The following is a 15790-nucleotide window of genomic DNA, read 5'->3' as shown; positions in this document are numbered from 1 at the left end:
TCCTTGTCCAAGGAAGATTAATCTGAGGAGCTGAAAAGAGTGGGTCTATTTACCAAAATATCTCAGACTATTTCATGAGCACGGAGCATGGATGCATGCCCCAGACCTGGGAGCTGGGCAAGTGTTCTCATGTCAACTCTTCTCTGCTGAAGGTGAGACCTTGGCCAACATCCACTCAAGACCATTTCTACAGCATCTTAATAATGACTGTAAAATAGATATAGCATGAAATTAGCTACTTAACTGTTTCTGGGTCCTCATGGGCATCAGGGCATATATAAATGGTGTAGCCATTTCGAAAACAGTTTTGTCTTTCTAAACTGAACCTCTGTACCCATTCAATAGCAATTTACTCCTCCCTTCTTACTTTCAGTCCCTGGTGGCCACTATTCTAACTTCTCACTGTGACTCTCTAGCAGTCTCATGTGTGTTGTGGTGGCTTTCCGTTTATGTCTTACCTATTTTATGTAAAATATTGTTCTTAAAGTTTATCTAGAATTTCTTACCCCTCTTCCCTCTCTCCTTCCCTCCCTCCTTTTTTGGCTTCTTGAGATAAGATCTCTCTATGTAGTTCCGGCTAGCCTCTTACTTCTCCGGCCCCAGCTTCCAGAGTGTGTGCCCCAACCTGTCTTCCTTCCCTTTGAAGGCTGTATACCATTCAGTGTGTGTACAGACCACATTTTCTTCATCCTCTGGGTACGTTCCATTTTTAACTATTTTGAATAATTCTATGAACATGAATGTGCAAATATGTCTTTGAGGCCCAACTTTCTCATCTTTTGACTATGTACTTGGTAGTGAAGTCACTATCTTACGTGGGAAATCTGTTTTTGAGCAATTGCTCACAGCCTAGGGACAGCGTACCAAGACAGTTCTATGCAGATCCCACCCCACTCATGTTCTAGGAGCTACATTCCCCTCTGCTATAGTGGGGGTGGTCCTGAAAAGGGGTGGGGCTCACTTTCTGGAAACACTAAAGGCTACATTGTAGCCACATCAATCAACAACCTCTCCTGGAGTCTAGTGGCCAGGGGAGGGACCTCAATCTTCTGTGTTTTCTGACACCATCTATCATTATGATAGCTTAGGTCACACTGTCATCTGATTTGTTCTCCCCAACAGAAGTCAGCCCCTCAACACACACACTTCTTTTTCACCTCTTCCTGTGGTCTAAATTCCCTCACTCGGTTAATTAGCATGCCTGGCACTGTAGCTTAAGACTTTAATCAGCGTGTGGTGCTTTTAATTAATCGTGTGGCTCTGCATCTGGAGTGGTTCGTGTTCCAGGGTCAGGAGAGGAACTGAGGTGGGGGATGGAGAGGCAGCTTTGTTTGGTGTCCAGTGTAGGTAGTGAATCCAGATACTGGGGAGAGAGAGAACTCATAGGGGCAAGGTGGCTGAGAAGCCATCTGGCCACCTTTGCAACATACTAGCAAGAGGTAAAAGGGAACCCAGGACTTTCCTGTATGCATTTTGTAACCGAGATAAATGGCTGTACTTATTCCAGTTTGCAAAAGTGATTCTAAAAGTGTCAGGAAAACTTCTGACATGTTCTAGAATTGTCCACAGGAAAGCAATGCTATAGCTAGAGAAGCAGGAGCCACAGTGGCAGTGTTAGGCCATGCCATAGAGAAAGTTACTGGAGAGTGAGACTTCTGAGAATCCTTGGTCCCTGCCCTTCCCTGGGGAGGTCCTGCAAAGGGGAGAGAGATGACATCAATCCCTTGAATGACAACTATTTTCTCTTGTCTAGTGGAGAATTCCATTGTGGCCCCCTTAATTTTAGCATCTATGCTTTGAAAGACTGGGGAATGTTTAGAACAACCTCACGAGCAGGTAATAAAAATGACACGATGTCTGGGGAACAAGCTGGAAGGAAGGTAAAGATCTCTGGCCTTTCAAAGGGAGAACTTTAGACTCCCAGATCTTCAGGGTGTGTTTTCTTGACCATACCCAATATCGTGTTTACACATGTCCACAAAAGAGAACTGACTGCCTTGGGTGAGGCTTTGTCTGGACACTTAGAAGCAGCTGGAACATCAGATCCAAAAGGAATTCTAGAATGAACTCATATCATTGCTTATTTTATAGATGATTGAATAGGGACCCAGAAAGAATTATTCAAGTTCATCTGGAGCAATGGGAGCAAAGCAGTAGCTAAGACCTAGCTTTTAAACTCTCGGAGATTAGATGTGGGGCTGGCCCCATATAGATGTTTAGTTGAAGTCGAAGAACAGCATGGAGCGTACTTGGAAGCCAAAATAGGTTTCTGAATTAGTCCGGGATGCTCAGGTAACTTCAGAGCCCTATCTGAAGTGTGGGCTGGTGAATGGCTTAGGGGCTGATGTCACACTCCAAGAGGAAATGGCACAATGAAAGGACGAAGGAGGAACAAGTCTTGCAGGTCTGTTTACTCCCAGTGTAGCTCTCCAGTTCTAGAAAGGCTTTGTGATCCTCTGTGACTTGGGAAGGTGTCAGTGTACTGAACAACAGGGGATGGAATGCTTCCAGGGAAGCCTGTGGAAATCTTAAACATCGCCTGTAAGTGCCAGACCCCAGACCAAATCCATTTCATGGTCCTATGCTTCAGGAATAGGAGTGTTGGGAGTGGGGTTTAGCTCCATGCTTCAGGACAAGGAAAATAAGTCTCAGAGACAGTAGAGACTCATCGCTAGTAATTGCCAAGGATGCTTTGAAACTCCCCTGGTAGGCTCCAACATCCTTTCCAACTAAACAGAAAACGGCAGCTGTTTAAAATCAAGGGAGGAAGGATTTTATAATTCTGGGCTATTGACATTATTAAACACCAGTTACAAGCTATTTTTAGAATGCAAAAGTTTCTGAGGTATCTGACTTACTCAGTGGTTGGCCCCCTACTCAAAGTGGCATACCCCAGAACTCCAGAAAACACAAACACCCTGGAATCCCAGGGGAAAGTTCAGAACTCTAAGGTGAGCCCTACAGTGCTGGGGCGTACCCTAGGACTCTCTCGGGTACACCTCAGAATCCAAGCTAACATTCCAGAATCCCAGAAGACACCCCATCATCTCAAGGTATACTCCAGAACTGCAAGGCATACCTTAGCGTTCACCCTGAAATCCCAGGGTTAGCCCTGGAATTCCAGAGTATATTCCATGCAAGACAGATTACCAAACAGGTCGATATGAGAAGCTAGGGAGAGTGTTAATTAAGTTTAGACCAAGAAAATGCTTTTGCTTGAACGAGTCATGATATTTTTTTTTCCTTTAAGCCCATGCAAAATATGGAGTGCCAGACAGGCAGCTGGAACCCATGAAAACATGATTATGTGCTTATGGTTCCCAACTTTCACCATCTATAGCCCTTTTTATTATTTCTTCCCTCAGGGAGTCACATTTTGAAAGATTCTGTCTACTAAACAAACTGCATTTATTAAGTAATAATATATTTCCTATTTTAATACGGGACGCACATGAGTATGCATAACCACGTAAAACAGCAACAGTCCAATTTCCAGTAGGTTTTTTGGAAATATTGAAAATAGCTCGTGAATCTCATTCCTACTCCTAAATTCCTAGGAGTCAGGATCCTCTGGGTCGGGCACTATTTATGCCTGTGTTTACGTGACTAGGAGGTATTTGCTAAAGGAGGGACAGAAAAATTAAAGAGGCAGCAGGAATAAGCTAAATTCCTAGTTGCCTGTGGAGCCAGCAGTGTAAATCACAAAATCTGGTCAGCAAACTTAATTATAAAGGCATTGCAGTCATGGGGAAATCACCTGGTCAATGACAGAAATTAAGGTAAAATTCCAGGGGCAGGAGAGGTGGCTTAGTGGATACTGGGGCTTGCCACTAAGCCTGCTCGCCAGTGTTCTAGTCCCAGAATCCACAAGGTGGAAAGAGAAAATGAATCCTGCAGGTTGATCTTTGTCCCTCACCTGCGTGCATGAAAAATGTGTGTGCAAGTGCGCAGGCGTGAACATGCACATACACACAAATAAATAAATGTGAAAAAAATATAGAAAAATCCAAATGCAAAGCCAAGTCATTAAGAGCAAGCCACAAAGGCCAAGGGCAAAGCTGCAAGAATGAGAGAAGACAGCTACAAAAAGATAGATAAAGGAAATGAGGAAATTAAGGGAAAGGAGACCGTGGTGGGACTTGGAATTAATTATTAATTAATTCCAAAAGAGTGTGGAGACTAATTGAGCAGGCTCTGGTGCCAGTTCGACTGTGCATGAGTTACAAGTAGCCCCTGCCAAGTGGACATAATTGTAGAGCACAGATGCTTTATGGAATAGCAGGGGAAAAACAGCCTCTGTACTCCCTCATGAGCACAGACGGTTCAGCCAGTGTCAGCACGGACAACTTATTGTGCTGGTTCTGAGGGTGACCATAGCTAGTTGTCCTGGCTCTAGCTAAAAGACTAGGCAAGAAGCCCTCTGTGGGATAAAAAGTAGATAATATAAAATATCCACAAATGAAAAAAATTTAACTTTTTTTTAAAAAGAAGTAACTAGCAAAATGGAAAATAAAAACCAAGGTTATAAAAAAGAAAATAAAAATTCCATCTGATCATGAGCGTCCTCTTTAAATACCTACTACGTTGCTGGGACTTGGGCATCATGTAAGGCGACATCAAGGCTGCCTTGGAGAACAAAGAAATTCAAACGGTATTTAAGTGCATGCAGGAAATAGAGGCATTTGAGCTAAGTGAAAATGTCATGTGGAACATTTTATGTTAACAAGCTGCCGTTGGAAGGGGATGTAAAGTCTCTGGGCTGGAGAGGAAGCCTCAAATCACAAAAAGGGTGTGGGTAGGGGGAAAACAGCAAGGCTGATCTTTAAAAGAACCACAGTGAAATCAATTTTTGGAGTGAGTTGGTCAACAGTACGAAGCAGGGGAAGGCAGAAGACAGCCACGGGGTAGATCCAGCACCTTGTTAAACAGTGAGGAGGAAGAGGAGAGAAGTGCTAGGTGGGGGCTAAGTACTCTCTGGAAAAAAATAAAAGTGCTGAGACCTAATGGAAGGGAGGTGAGAGAAAGTAAAACAAGATGGAGAAAGAATGAACAATCGGCCTTATTGCTTTGGTAGGAAACAAATATGTAATGGACTGGGTATTTGCAGAAATCTGTGGGAGTGTGGGTCATAGGAAAACTTAAAAGTGTAGTGTGTAAGTCTATTTTATGGTATTTTATACAAAGTCAATGTGGCCTCATTTCCCAATACATCTTAGGACCTAATATTTGTATCCTCAGAATGCTATGCAGTTACCTACTCCAATATGGCCACTCAAAGTCCCTCTGTGCTGGGACCCTAAGCTCCCCCATGCTCCTCTGCTATCTTGGGTAATACGATTGTACTTAGAATGGCAACTTTAGCTGTGACCCATCAGGTGTTCTGAAGACTGGTGACTGACTGCTTGGTCTTCCGTGTGCTGTTCTAGCTTACTAGAGTTCCTGTGGAGTCCTGTGGGCAATATCGGAGCTGTGGCGAGTGTCTTGGCTCAGGTGACCCCCATTGTGGCTGGTGTGTGCTCCACAACACGTGAGTACCATTGGCTACTGCCCCCGCCTCCTGCTTCCTCCCAGGGGCTCACAACCTCCTCTCTGTCCTTCCTCTCACCCTGTGTGCATTCCTCTCATCCTCTTCCTTCCTTCCTTCCACCCTCTGCAAGTTTTATCACTCTTCTGTGCTTTCTGGGTTCACTTTCCTTGCCCAGTTCCACTAAGACATAGATGGCAATGGCACCATGGAACAGTGACAGGTCAGAATATGGCAGTTACCCTGGCAGTGACACCCTGAAGAACTACAGGGAGACAGACTCCTGGACTTGTCTAACTTCAGTTTGCAGAGCACCCCTACACATCACAACAGTACTTTGTCTCCTTGTATGTCCATTTTGTGGGGACCCCATTTATTCTCTAGAAGAGGGGAGAAGGCAGTCATAGTAAAGTGGAAATAAATAGTACCTTGAAGATTGAATTGAGAGATGCAGACAACTAGCCAGGAAATAGGAGAGAGGTGAAGATCATTTTTAAATTGTAATTAATTTTTCTCTTATGTGTATTGCTATTTGGCCTGCATGCATGTCTGTGCACTACAAGTATGCTTGGTGCCCTAGGGTCCAGAGAATAGTTCAGATCCCCCAGGACTAGAGTTACAGATGTTTGTGAACTGCGCTGTGAATACTAGGAATTGAATCTGGGTGCTCTGGAAGAACAGTTACCAACTGATGCATCTCTCCAGTCCCAGATCTTTGTTCTTCCTAATACCCACCAGAGTTACACCCCATTTGAATAGAATTTATCTCACTTTAGCTATGGTTGATTCCTGTGGCCACCTGAAATCTGTTATTCTCTGAACTAGATACACACATTATAAAGTAAGATCTTAGTCTTCGCATTAACAACCTGAATTTCTTGGGACCAATGACATTTATTGTAATTTTCAGTCATTTTAAACTATCAGAAATTGAAGGTGGGATCTGTCTCTTTCCTCTTCCAAAGACAGGAAATATTCTCTAGATTCTGACAGTTAAAAACACCCTCCTAATTTCTCATAAGTCTCTCCAAGAGAACAGTCAACTTCCCTATTTCTGGGTGTGGGACATAATGAGGCTTTGTGTCTCTTAAGGGAAGGCCTGAAATGTTAGGGGTATTTTAGCAGAAAGAAATTGAGAACCATCAAATCATGCTGAAAGGCACCCAACTCTAAGATAGGTTGGAAGCTGTGCTCAAGTGTACATCAAGGTCATCCAGTAATAGTGTGATGGAACCCAGGATTGCCCCCCACAAAGGAAAGTGGAGAGGCACATTTAGAATGCATACCAGCTCCTGTCAAACCAGAAGAGTTCCCTCATACTACCTTGTAAGAAAGAAAGGGGTTCGTTTCTTTGTCCTGTATAGTAGGATCTCTCAGAAAAGGAATTAATGCCTTACCTTAATGCCTTCCTTGGGGACTTGGATGCCACCTAGCTTACTGATTGGTGGAGCATGCTTAGTAGCTACAGCGTGGTATGAGTGTCACTTCAGGGCGATCAGAAAAGCTGGCCCCTCCCCAAAATCCTTCAGGACCAAAACACAGGTGTCTGTGTCCCTGTTAGTTTGTGTCATGATGCTATTCCAGCCCCCATATGGCACTGATCTCAGTGAGAATTCACCACCACAGCTGGGTTAAGCAGGTCTGAGAAGAAAAAAAATGCCATACAGTACTTCAATGGCCTCAGCTTCCTCTTTTATGACATGGTACTTGACCCCTGTGGCAGAAAACAAGGGTAAACTAAAGCCAAAAAATAGTCAGGGTCATTCATAAAGCAGGCTATCTCATAGGAAAAGCAGCAGCTCATCTCAGCATGTCAGAATGGAAACAGTCATGGACATGACTGCAGTGTCTGACACAGAATTCATATGCAAATCTCCCCAGGACTATTTCTGTGGCCTGGAAAGAGGATGCATGGTTTGTCTACTTCACTGGGCTACAGGAGAATTGATGGGCCCAACCACTTGGGTCAGAGGCTTTGTGCTTAGTAGAACCCTGGTAGAGTAGTTAAAGATCTCATAGGCTACAGCAACAACCGAGAGCTCACGAGTATCCTTCCTACTGGGCTCTGGTAGACTCCAGTGATTTTCTAGATGGTCCTTGAATGGTGTGCTTGAGTCCCTGAAGGTGTCACACCTTCAAGCTGTCTTTTCTTGGCTGGCAGATGTTCCTGCTGTTCCCCCCTTACCTCCTTCAGTCTGGCATCAAATCTCACCCCAGTCTGCATACCAGATGTCAAACCTTCCTAAGAGCAGTGGCTGTACAAGGGTTGTCTTGTGTGCCAACCAACACTCAACTGCTGCTTCTGGGGCCTCTCTTTGCCCAAGGAGCCACAGTGAGAGCTACTACGTGGCTATGACATGGGATCTTGTAATGATTACTGAAATCAGTGCAGTCTAGTTCTCCTGTTTTCTACACTTGTGAGATTGAGTACAGCTGATTTGCATTATGTTTAGTAGTGGTATTCTATAAAAAGAACTATTAACAAAAAAGAAAAAAGAACTGTTAATGAATTAGCAAATTAGCAAACCACTGCCTCTAAAAGGAATGGAGGGTCAGGCCCCTGAAACCACTGGTCACGTTTTTAACGAATGAATTGATACATAACCTTAATTTGTTGGACATCTGTATTAAGATATCTTTCTCAATAAATATTATTAATTCATTAATGGTCAACTCATGACCAACAGAACTATAACTTCATACCTGGATGAAGTTCTCATGATCTTCCTGCCTCCACCTCTTCCTCATATCCTTCTGCATGTGCCTTTACAACTGGTTGAATGAAGCTTCAGTAACATACACATACTCACCTTCTCTGTGTCATACCTTGGCCTTGATGTGCTTAGGAATACTGGGCAGTAAATCCTTCAAAGTCGGACAACTACAAAACCCCCCCCAAAATATGGTATTAAATAGGCTTCAAAGGATCCTCATTTATAATGCAATTACTGAAACAACAAGGCAGAATGTCACCTCTTTCTACTCTAGCTGGGAACATGTGACTTGAGTCATTCCCTACACTGCATTTGGTCATGAGAAACCTCAAAAATGCCATGAAGACAAGCTTGGGGGGCACTAATAACTGTTAGCAGTTAGCTGAATTTGAAATAGGGAATCTGCAAATACTGAAGTTTGGCCATAGCACTGTATGGAAGACATTTGGTGTCTACATTTGCAAGGAGGGAGAGTCATGGCTTATGGTGCTAACCCAAGGATGAGATGGATAGTAGTGAGGTGTATGGGTGATGATGCCAGACCTGCAGGGACGTTGGAGCTGTGCCCAGGGGTCTTGTAACTTCTTGGTAGGACACAACTCATGAGTTCCACCAGCCCAGACTATCTACCAATCACTGAACTACTCAGCAGTCACTTCCCTGCCCTCCCAGAGTTAATGACCAAAATTAGCTCCCAAGTGTTAGGGCAAATGGCAAGGGCAGGTCCTTGGTTCTCTAAGATGCCTTTCATTGACACAGTTCTAAACTTGTATGGAATCAAATGGACAGATCGAAGTGTTCTGTCTGAAAAACTTCAACATACGTAAACTCGGGTAGCCCAAGTAGACAACACTGCCTCCCTCCCTCAGTACTACCTATGGGTCTTGATTCAAATTAAACACAGAAGTTGTTCCTCCTGCCCCACACTGCCTTGTCCTTTTCAGTGAGCACATCACGAACATACATGATTTAGAGACAACAAAAAAGACATGAAAAGGGGAGAAAGGAGAGGTAGGTGTGAACAGTGAACAGAGTTAGTGTGGGAACAAGTCTAGGGATATTGGTCCTGAGAGGCTCTGCTAGGAATGGGTAGCCTCAGCATTCCCTAAAGTACTGTGAACACACACACACACACACACACACACACACACACACACACACACACACTTCTGAAACTAGTCCTACACATTCTATGCTAGACACAGTGCTAGGCTTGGGATGCAAAATTATTGTTATATTGTTTCTGCCCTGTAGCTTCTTGGAGACCAGGTTTTTGATGCAATGATGGGGTATAGGAATCAGCATATTTGTCAGGCTTCCTCACTGGGCAAGACTCTATGCTAACTGATAGTGTCCCTTGCCGTGTGCCCCAGCAAGCTTGGTCTTCATGAACTCCATGGCAAAGAACAAAACAGGACCTTCTGAGTGTGAGTTGGAGTCTGTTTGTGTTCATAGTCATTTTTGACAACCTTTCCTGTGGTAGGGAGGGAGGGTGTGTGTGTGAGCGGGGGGTGGGAGGGAGCTATAGAAAAGAAGCCAACAGAACAAGAAGCCTGAGGACAGAGCCTCTGCAAACAGGTGGCCCATGTCACTGAAAGAGCTTTTGTAGCAAGGATATCACGGGGGGTGGGGGGGGGCTATGGGCTGAACATGCTGAAGAGATGATGCAATCATTTCTTTCTTTCTGCTTTCCATCCTGCACTAGTAAATGTGGCAAAGTGCATACCTGCCAGTCCAGGGGGTAAGGAGAAGTCTCTACATTGAATTCTTCTGCAGCCCCGGCCCAGTCTCCAGGCCTGTCTTCCTAATAGCAAGGACAGCAAACACAAAGCTGCCTATTTATTCAGCCTGCAGTTTTCTGCCTGCATTCCCAGGGCTTTCCTCTGAGTACGAGCCCACCTGTTCTGATCTGGGCCAAAGGGAATAAAACCATCCGAGCCTGGTCTGTCTTTGTCCCATCACAGATGTCTCCTGTCCTGGGCCTGGAACACACCCTCCAGGCTTGGCAGGCCCTGAGCCCCCTCCCATCTTCCCTTGCCTTGGCACCATTCCCAGACAAAGAAGCCTATCTTAGTCTAGGTAGGTAACAGGATCCCACCGCCTGTGGAAGACTCAGCTCATTGATTGGCCCAGGCGCTACTCTTCCTTGGAAGACTCGTGGGCACCACCATCGGGAAGATCATTTGCAGACTTACACAGCATCTCCTCTTCATGTCCTGGAGATTGCCTCTGTGAGGAGAAGCCCCATCCCTCCCCAAGTGGGTAGCACAGGGATTTATTTCTTCTTTCCTGTAGTGTTTTGGCCAAACAGGAGGGAGAGAATAGAAAGGAAGATAGAAGGATAGTAAAAATCTAAGAAGCTATCTGTAGACAAAGCGGTCCAGATTCCTTTCCTAAGGTCTGAATGTTCATGAGAGGAGCCATCTTACAACCACGCTGTCAAAGCCAAGGGATGGGATGGGTAGTAAGCCACTTCTCAGCTATAACTATGATGACTGTGACCTTGTCACTAGGGGCTGGGGTTGGACCCCAGGGTCTCCTTCCTAGAGTCCCTTCTTCTCTTTCCTTTCTCAGGATTGGAGTGCTTGGGCCAACCATTACAAGAAAGCACACCTTCCCTCCTTAGAGAAGCTTCACCACTGATCATGCATTTAGACTGCCTGCACACAGGCCATCTGGGAAAGTACAGAGTAGTTTGTTCCCAAAGCAAGATCTCTGGTCACCTTCTAAGAAGTTTTGACTCTAAGATATGAGTTGTTCCTTGCTTCTTGTCAGCAGATCCCAGAGACTTGTCTTTTTTCTTAATTTCTTAACCTACTCCCTTACCACTAACCTATGTCTAGGTATCTTCTAGGACTGCTGGCCAAAGGCTTTCAGAAGCATGAGGAATGATAGGCTCTGCTTCTGCCAGCATACTTGTTTTGATTGACTCTTTATCAAACGTTATTAGATAATCTTTCCGGAGGAAAGTCTGAAACTTAGTACTAGTACATCCAACCTCTTCCCCATGGCTTACTAGCTCCAGACTGATTTAAACCCTTGACACCTTGTGTGTGTGTGTGTGTGTGTGTGTGTGTGTGTGTGTGTGTGTGTGTGTATTCTCAAGTTTAATAGGTGCTTCATAATGTAAGGACAAGTAGACAATGCCACCTTTTCATATAAGTCAGAGGCTCAGGAGATGGCTTAGTCTTGTCATGCCATATAACATTCTTGTCATGCAAGCTTGAGAACCTGAACCTAGATCCCTTGCACTTACATAAAAAGCCAACTATGTCCATAGGTTTCTGCAATCCCAGCTTTGGGGAAGTAAAGACTGGGGATCCCTGGGGCCCACTGGCTAGTCAACCTAGCCAAATCAGTAAAATTCCCACTCAGTGATGGGTCCTTGTCTCAAAATATAAGGGAGTTTAGTAATCAAAAGAGACATCCTTTGTCCACATTGCCTTTGTGTTTATATGTACATGCATGTATATGTACATCTACCTACATACATGTGCAAACATGAATATACAAGCATATAGCACATGTACATATAGCTTTATGGTTAGTTTACCAGTCTAACATCCTGGCTATCTGGAGATATTCCAAAGAGCAGGGCTGATTCTAAGGCTTAAATTTATACACACACACACACACACACACACACACACACACACACACACACACACACACACTGGTGCTTGTACAAAGGAGCAGCATGAACGTGCAGAGCAAACTGTTTCCCTGTAGCAAGCCTGTTGTACCTTATGACACTAAGGACCTGAAAACACCAGGACCTTGGATAAACTACATCACAAAGCTGATCAGAGTTAATCAGAGTCACTGTTGCAGTGTGTCTCAAGTAAAAGGCAATGTTTTCCTCAGCACAGACTGTGTTGGAAATAAAGTAGATCTACCAGGATGTGTCTTTGCCTTCTCTGGATCTTCCTCCTACCCTCGGCTCCTCATCTGTCAAGTCCAGCTTACTATCCACCTGGTCTTTCCTATTTGCTTGGTTCTGTTACATTGTGTCTGTGACAGCACAGGATGCCATGGTGGGAACATGTAGTAGAGAACATGTGGCAACTGGGAAGCATAAGAAAGGTCCTGGTCGGGGTTGGGGATTTAGCTCAGTGGTAGAGTGCTTGCCTAGCAAGCGCAAGGCCCTGGGTTCGGTCCCCAGCTTCGCAAAAAGGAAAAGAAAAAAAAAAGAAAGAAAGAAAGGTCCTGGTCTCATGTCCTCTTCAAGGCTTTCCCCCCATATCCTGGCCTCATTCTAATGGGCCCTATCTCCTAGCTGTCCTTCCACTTTCTGATAGAACCATAGACCAGGAAACAAAGCTTTAACACATGAATTCATAGGAGACTTTGAAGACCCAAGCAATATTCTTCTGGAAGACCACCCAACTTACTCTTTTTCTTCCTATTCCTCCTCCACCTCCTCTTCTCCCTTCTCCTCTTCTTTTTCCTCTTCTTCCTCTTCCCCTCCTTCTTCCCCCTCCTCCTCTTTGTCTTCTGTTTCATTATGATCTAAGCATGGGACTTCTAATGATTCAATTCAAGCATAGGCCAAGATCAAACCATAGTGCCAAGGGTTGAAGACCATCTGACTTGAAGATAGTGTTTCTATCTGGTTCTGAGCCCAGTGGGCCCACACAGAAGAGTCTGAGGAGACAGTTGAGTTAGGATCTGCCCAGCTGGGAGGCGTACCTGAGCCAGCCGATCAGAGAACCTGGTTTCCATGCTGAAATCTTTTTGCTTGGCCAGCAGCACTGGAAGCTAATATTTTTCTGTGTGTTTAGGAATTAATTTCTACTAAACGTAATCACCCCCACTCTCCTTCCCTCTCACTCACCCCCTTCCTTTCTCCATTCCTTTCCCTTCTAATTTTCCACTTGGCTGGGAATTCTCCAGCAGTGAAAGTTCAGGCTTAGGGGAGGGCGGAGGTAACTGCTTCATTAGAGAGGATAATCTCATTGGAGCCACTGGCTTGAATAATAACCCCTTCCAGAGGCCTGGGGCCTTTCTCCCTAGAGCTGTTAGATCCTCTGGTCTATGGCTGTAAGGGCCCAGTGCACAGGAGGTAGAATGAAAACAGGAGCAAAGACTACTTAGTAAGGAAGACCTTAACTCGGAGGTAAGGGGAGATGGGTCTCCTTGGGGCCTGCTGGTCACCTGCTCATCTGTATTTGGGACAGAGGCAACTTTGGGAATGACAGAGACAGATGCCTGAAAACTCAGTTGCAAAGCATGTATTTTGTGAGTCTGCATAAGCACAACTTCCTCTACATGGAAAACAGATGAAGCGAGACCTTGATGCCTCTCCTAAAGAATGGAGAGTACTGCCTTCCCACATACTGGAGCCCTTGGTGGGAACTGACTCAGGAACTCCTGTAAGAACAGAAATGAAGCCCTTTCACATTTTAACTCTGGTCTGAGTCACTAGAAAACCACAGTCCTCAAAGAGCCAAGGGCTATTACCTTGACGAACCCCACAAGACATCAGAAGCCTGGGACCTTCCCTGCCATTATCCCATCACATTTAAGGTCAGTTGTCTGTGCTTTTAGACATTTGTAGCCTCCACCCTCGTGAACCATGCAGGATGGTAGAAATGTCAAAACACCCCTGGTTCTGACCTTAAGCTTAACTTTCCACTGAGAGAGAGCTGAGTTCTCAATATGCTTTGACAGCTATTAAGAAAACAACCCATAGCATGCTTTCTCTCTCCTGGTCTTCCTGGCCTCTGAGCCTCTCCCTCCACCTTCATTGTAAGGAACACTGCCTCAGCCTTCCCTTCTCCCTTTGATGTGCACAATGAAATGATGAAACGTTCTGTATCAGCTGTAGTTTGGAGCCATGGAACGAGGACTTAGGGAAGTGATGGGCTAACAATACCAGCTCACACTTGTTGACATCTCTTCTTATAACTGCTTACTGCACTCTTACCTTATGACATCTTCAGGAACCCCTAGCTGTTTGCTACTATTTTGCTCCCATTTTCTAGAAGAAAAGACTAAGGCGTCAAGAGGTTAAGCATTTAGCCCTGATGCTTGAAGCTATAAATTATGCATGGTTTTGTGTATACAGTACTTTCTAGAACTGGAGCAAGATGCAGCCCTGGGAATCTGGGTAGCAGCAAACAACACAGGTCAGACTTGTCCCTGTTTAACTACCAGTGTCACTTCCCCCAACCTGGGAGAGAGATGAAGCCCATCTATTCTATTAAGTGACTTCTGGTGATGTTTGGCCAGGAAGCAGCTTTATCCCCCACCTCAATACACACACACTCTTTATAATTTAATCAAAGATATTTTTTCAGACCTACTGATTCGTCTTGAAAACAAGAACTTCAAAGTTGGTGAGTCAGTGAATAATTGAAGCCATACCAGTTCTCTGGGTCTGCTGCTAATGGGCGTAATAACACTATTAATAGCAATGTCAGTTCAGACACTCTGCAAAAGTCCATAACATTAGCCTAATGGCTGAAGGTAATGGAGTCCTTGCCGAGGAGCTGGTAAATTAACTTCCAAGACTTAGAGGCAGACACTCTTGTGGCCAGTGGTTTGCTCCAGCAGCCCAAGAAATCTGTGGCGACTCCCAGATGCATTTCTGACCTTTCTCTCCTGCTTTGGAGGCCTCTTGAATTCATCCCAGCAATTTCAGGTTTGTCCAACAAGTATCCATGAAAGTCAGGTGCTTTCTGGTGAGCCTAAAAGAAATGGTGGAGAGGAAATGTTTAAAGAGCCTTAGGGATGTAAGAGAAGCATTAAGGTAAGGAACATGGTTTAGTCTGCACAGGGGTCTACTCCCTTACTTCTTAGCCTGGAAGCTTCTAGAATCTTAGCACAGTTGTAAGGAATAGAGACTCTAAGTTTGTCTGGGCTTGATATGGACTCAGATTAGCTCTGACCTGGATGAAGAAGTGACTTGCTCATCCTCTTCTATGGTATTCTGAGCTCTAAGATGGGCTGAACACAGGAAACTTAAATGGTATAGAATGTAAAACCTTATTACAGTGTAAGTACACAGTAACTAGTGGTCATGATTGCATTACAGAGAGATGGGGTGACTTTTGGTCTGCCTCCTGCTTAATCCCCCTTTATTTTCCCATCTTCCTTCCAAGTCAGCTTCAGGTGCCACCTTTAGTGCTTTCCCCTTAGTTAGCTAAACTCTCATCTCCAGTTCTGCACTTGGAGGCCAGGCCTCCAGCTTTGGCTAACATGTCTTTTTTTCCTCCAACTGGGAGAACCACAGCTTCCTCTAGGACTCAGTTGATCCACAAGCCACCAGGGGTACCCCAGTACCTCTTCTCCTTTCCTGTCTTACTCTACCCCCACAGCTGTCTTTCCTGAAGGAAGTCCTCCTGTGTCTCTCCACATACTATTCCCCATCCCAAGTTACTGTTTCCTTTTGTCATTCTGCCTAGACCTCCCTCAACAGCTGCTAACAACAGTCTTTTCTCTTCAGCCCAAAGAGACTAGCCATGCAGTGGTGATTTCTAGATAGTTCCACCTCATCTCAGCCTGTCCCTCTGGAGCACCTCGCCCGCCTGTGCTTCACGATATAATCCAT

General features: G+C 44.8%; 1 protein-coding gene and 1 long non-coding RNA gene across 2 annotated transcripts in view; one reads left to right on the top strand and one right to left on the bottom strand.

Moving 5' to 3' along the window:
• Plxna4 (plexin A4) overlaps nt 1-15790 on the top strand; it is a 457443-nt gene that overhangs the window by 347775 nt on the left and 93878 nt on the right. The window contains 1 exon segment of the mRNA NM_001107852.3: nt 5427-5527. Coding sequence (NP_001101322.2) covers nt 5427-5527 — 101 coding nt within the window.
• LOC108350688 (uncharacterized) overlaps nt 14503-15790 on the bottom strand; it is an 82157-nt gene continuing 80869 nt past the window's right edge. The window contains exon 3 of the long non-coding RNA XR_015686442.1: nt 14503-14927. This is a non-coding gene — a long non-coding RNA (uncharacterized LOC108350688). The remainder of the gene's footprint in view (nt 14928-15790) is intronic.

This window comes from Rattus norvegicus, chromosome 4, assembly GCF_021556685.1.
Source record: "Rattus norvegicus strain SHRSP/BbbUtx chromosome 4, alternate assembly SHRSP_T2T, whole genome shotgun sequence".
Classification (NCBI taxonomy): domain Eukaryota; kingdom Metazoa; phylum Chordata; class Mammalia; order Rodentia; family Muridae; genus Rattus; species Rattus norvegicus.
The sequence above is the reverse complement of the archived record's forward strand: the minus strand, read 5'-3'. Positions and strand labels throughout refer to the sequence as shown.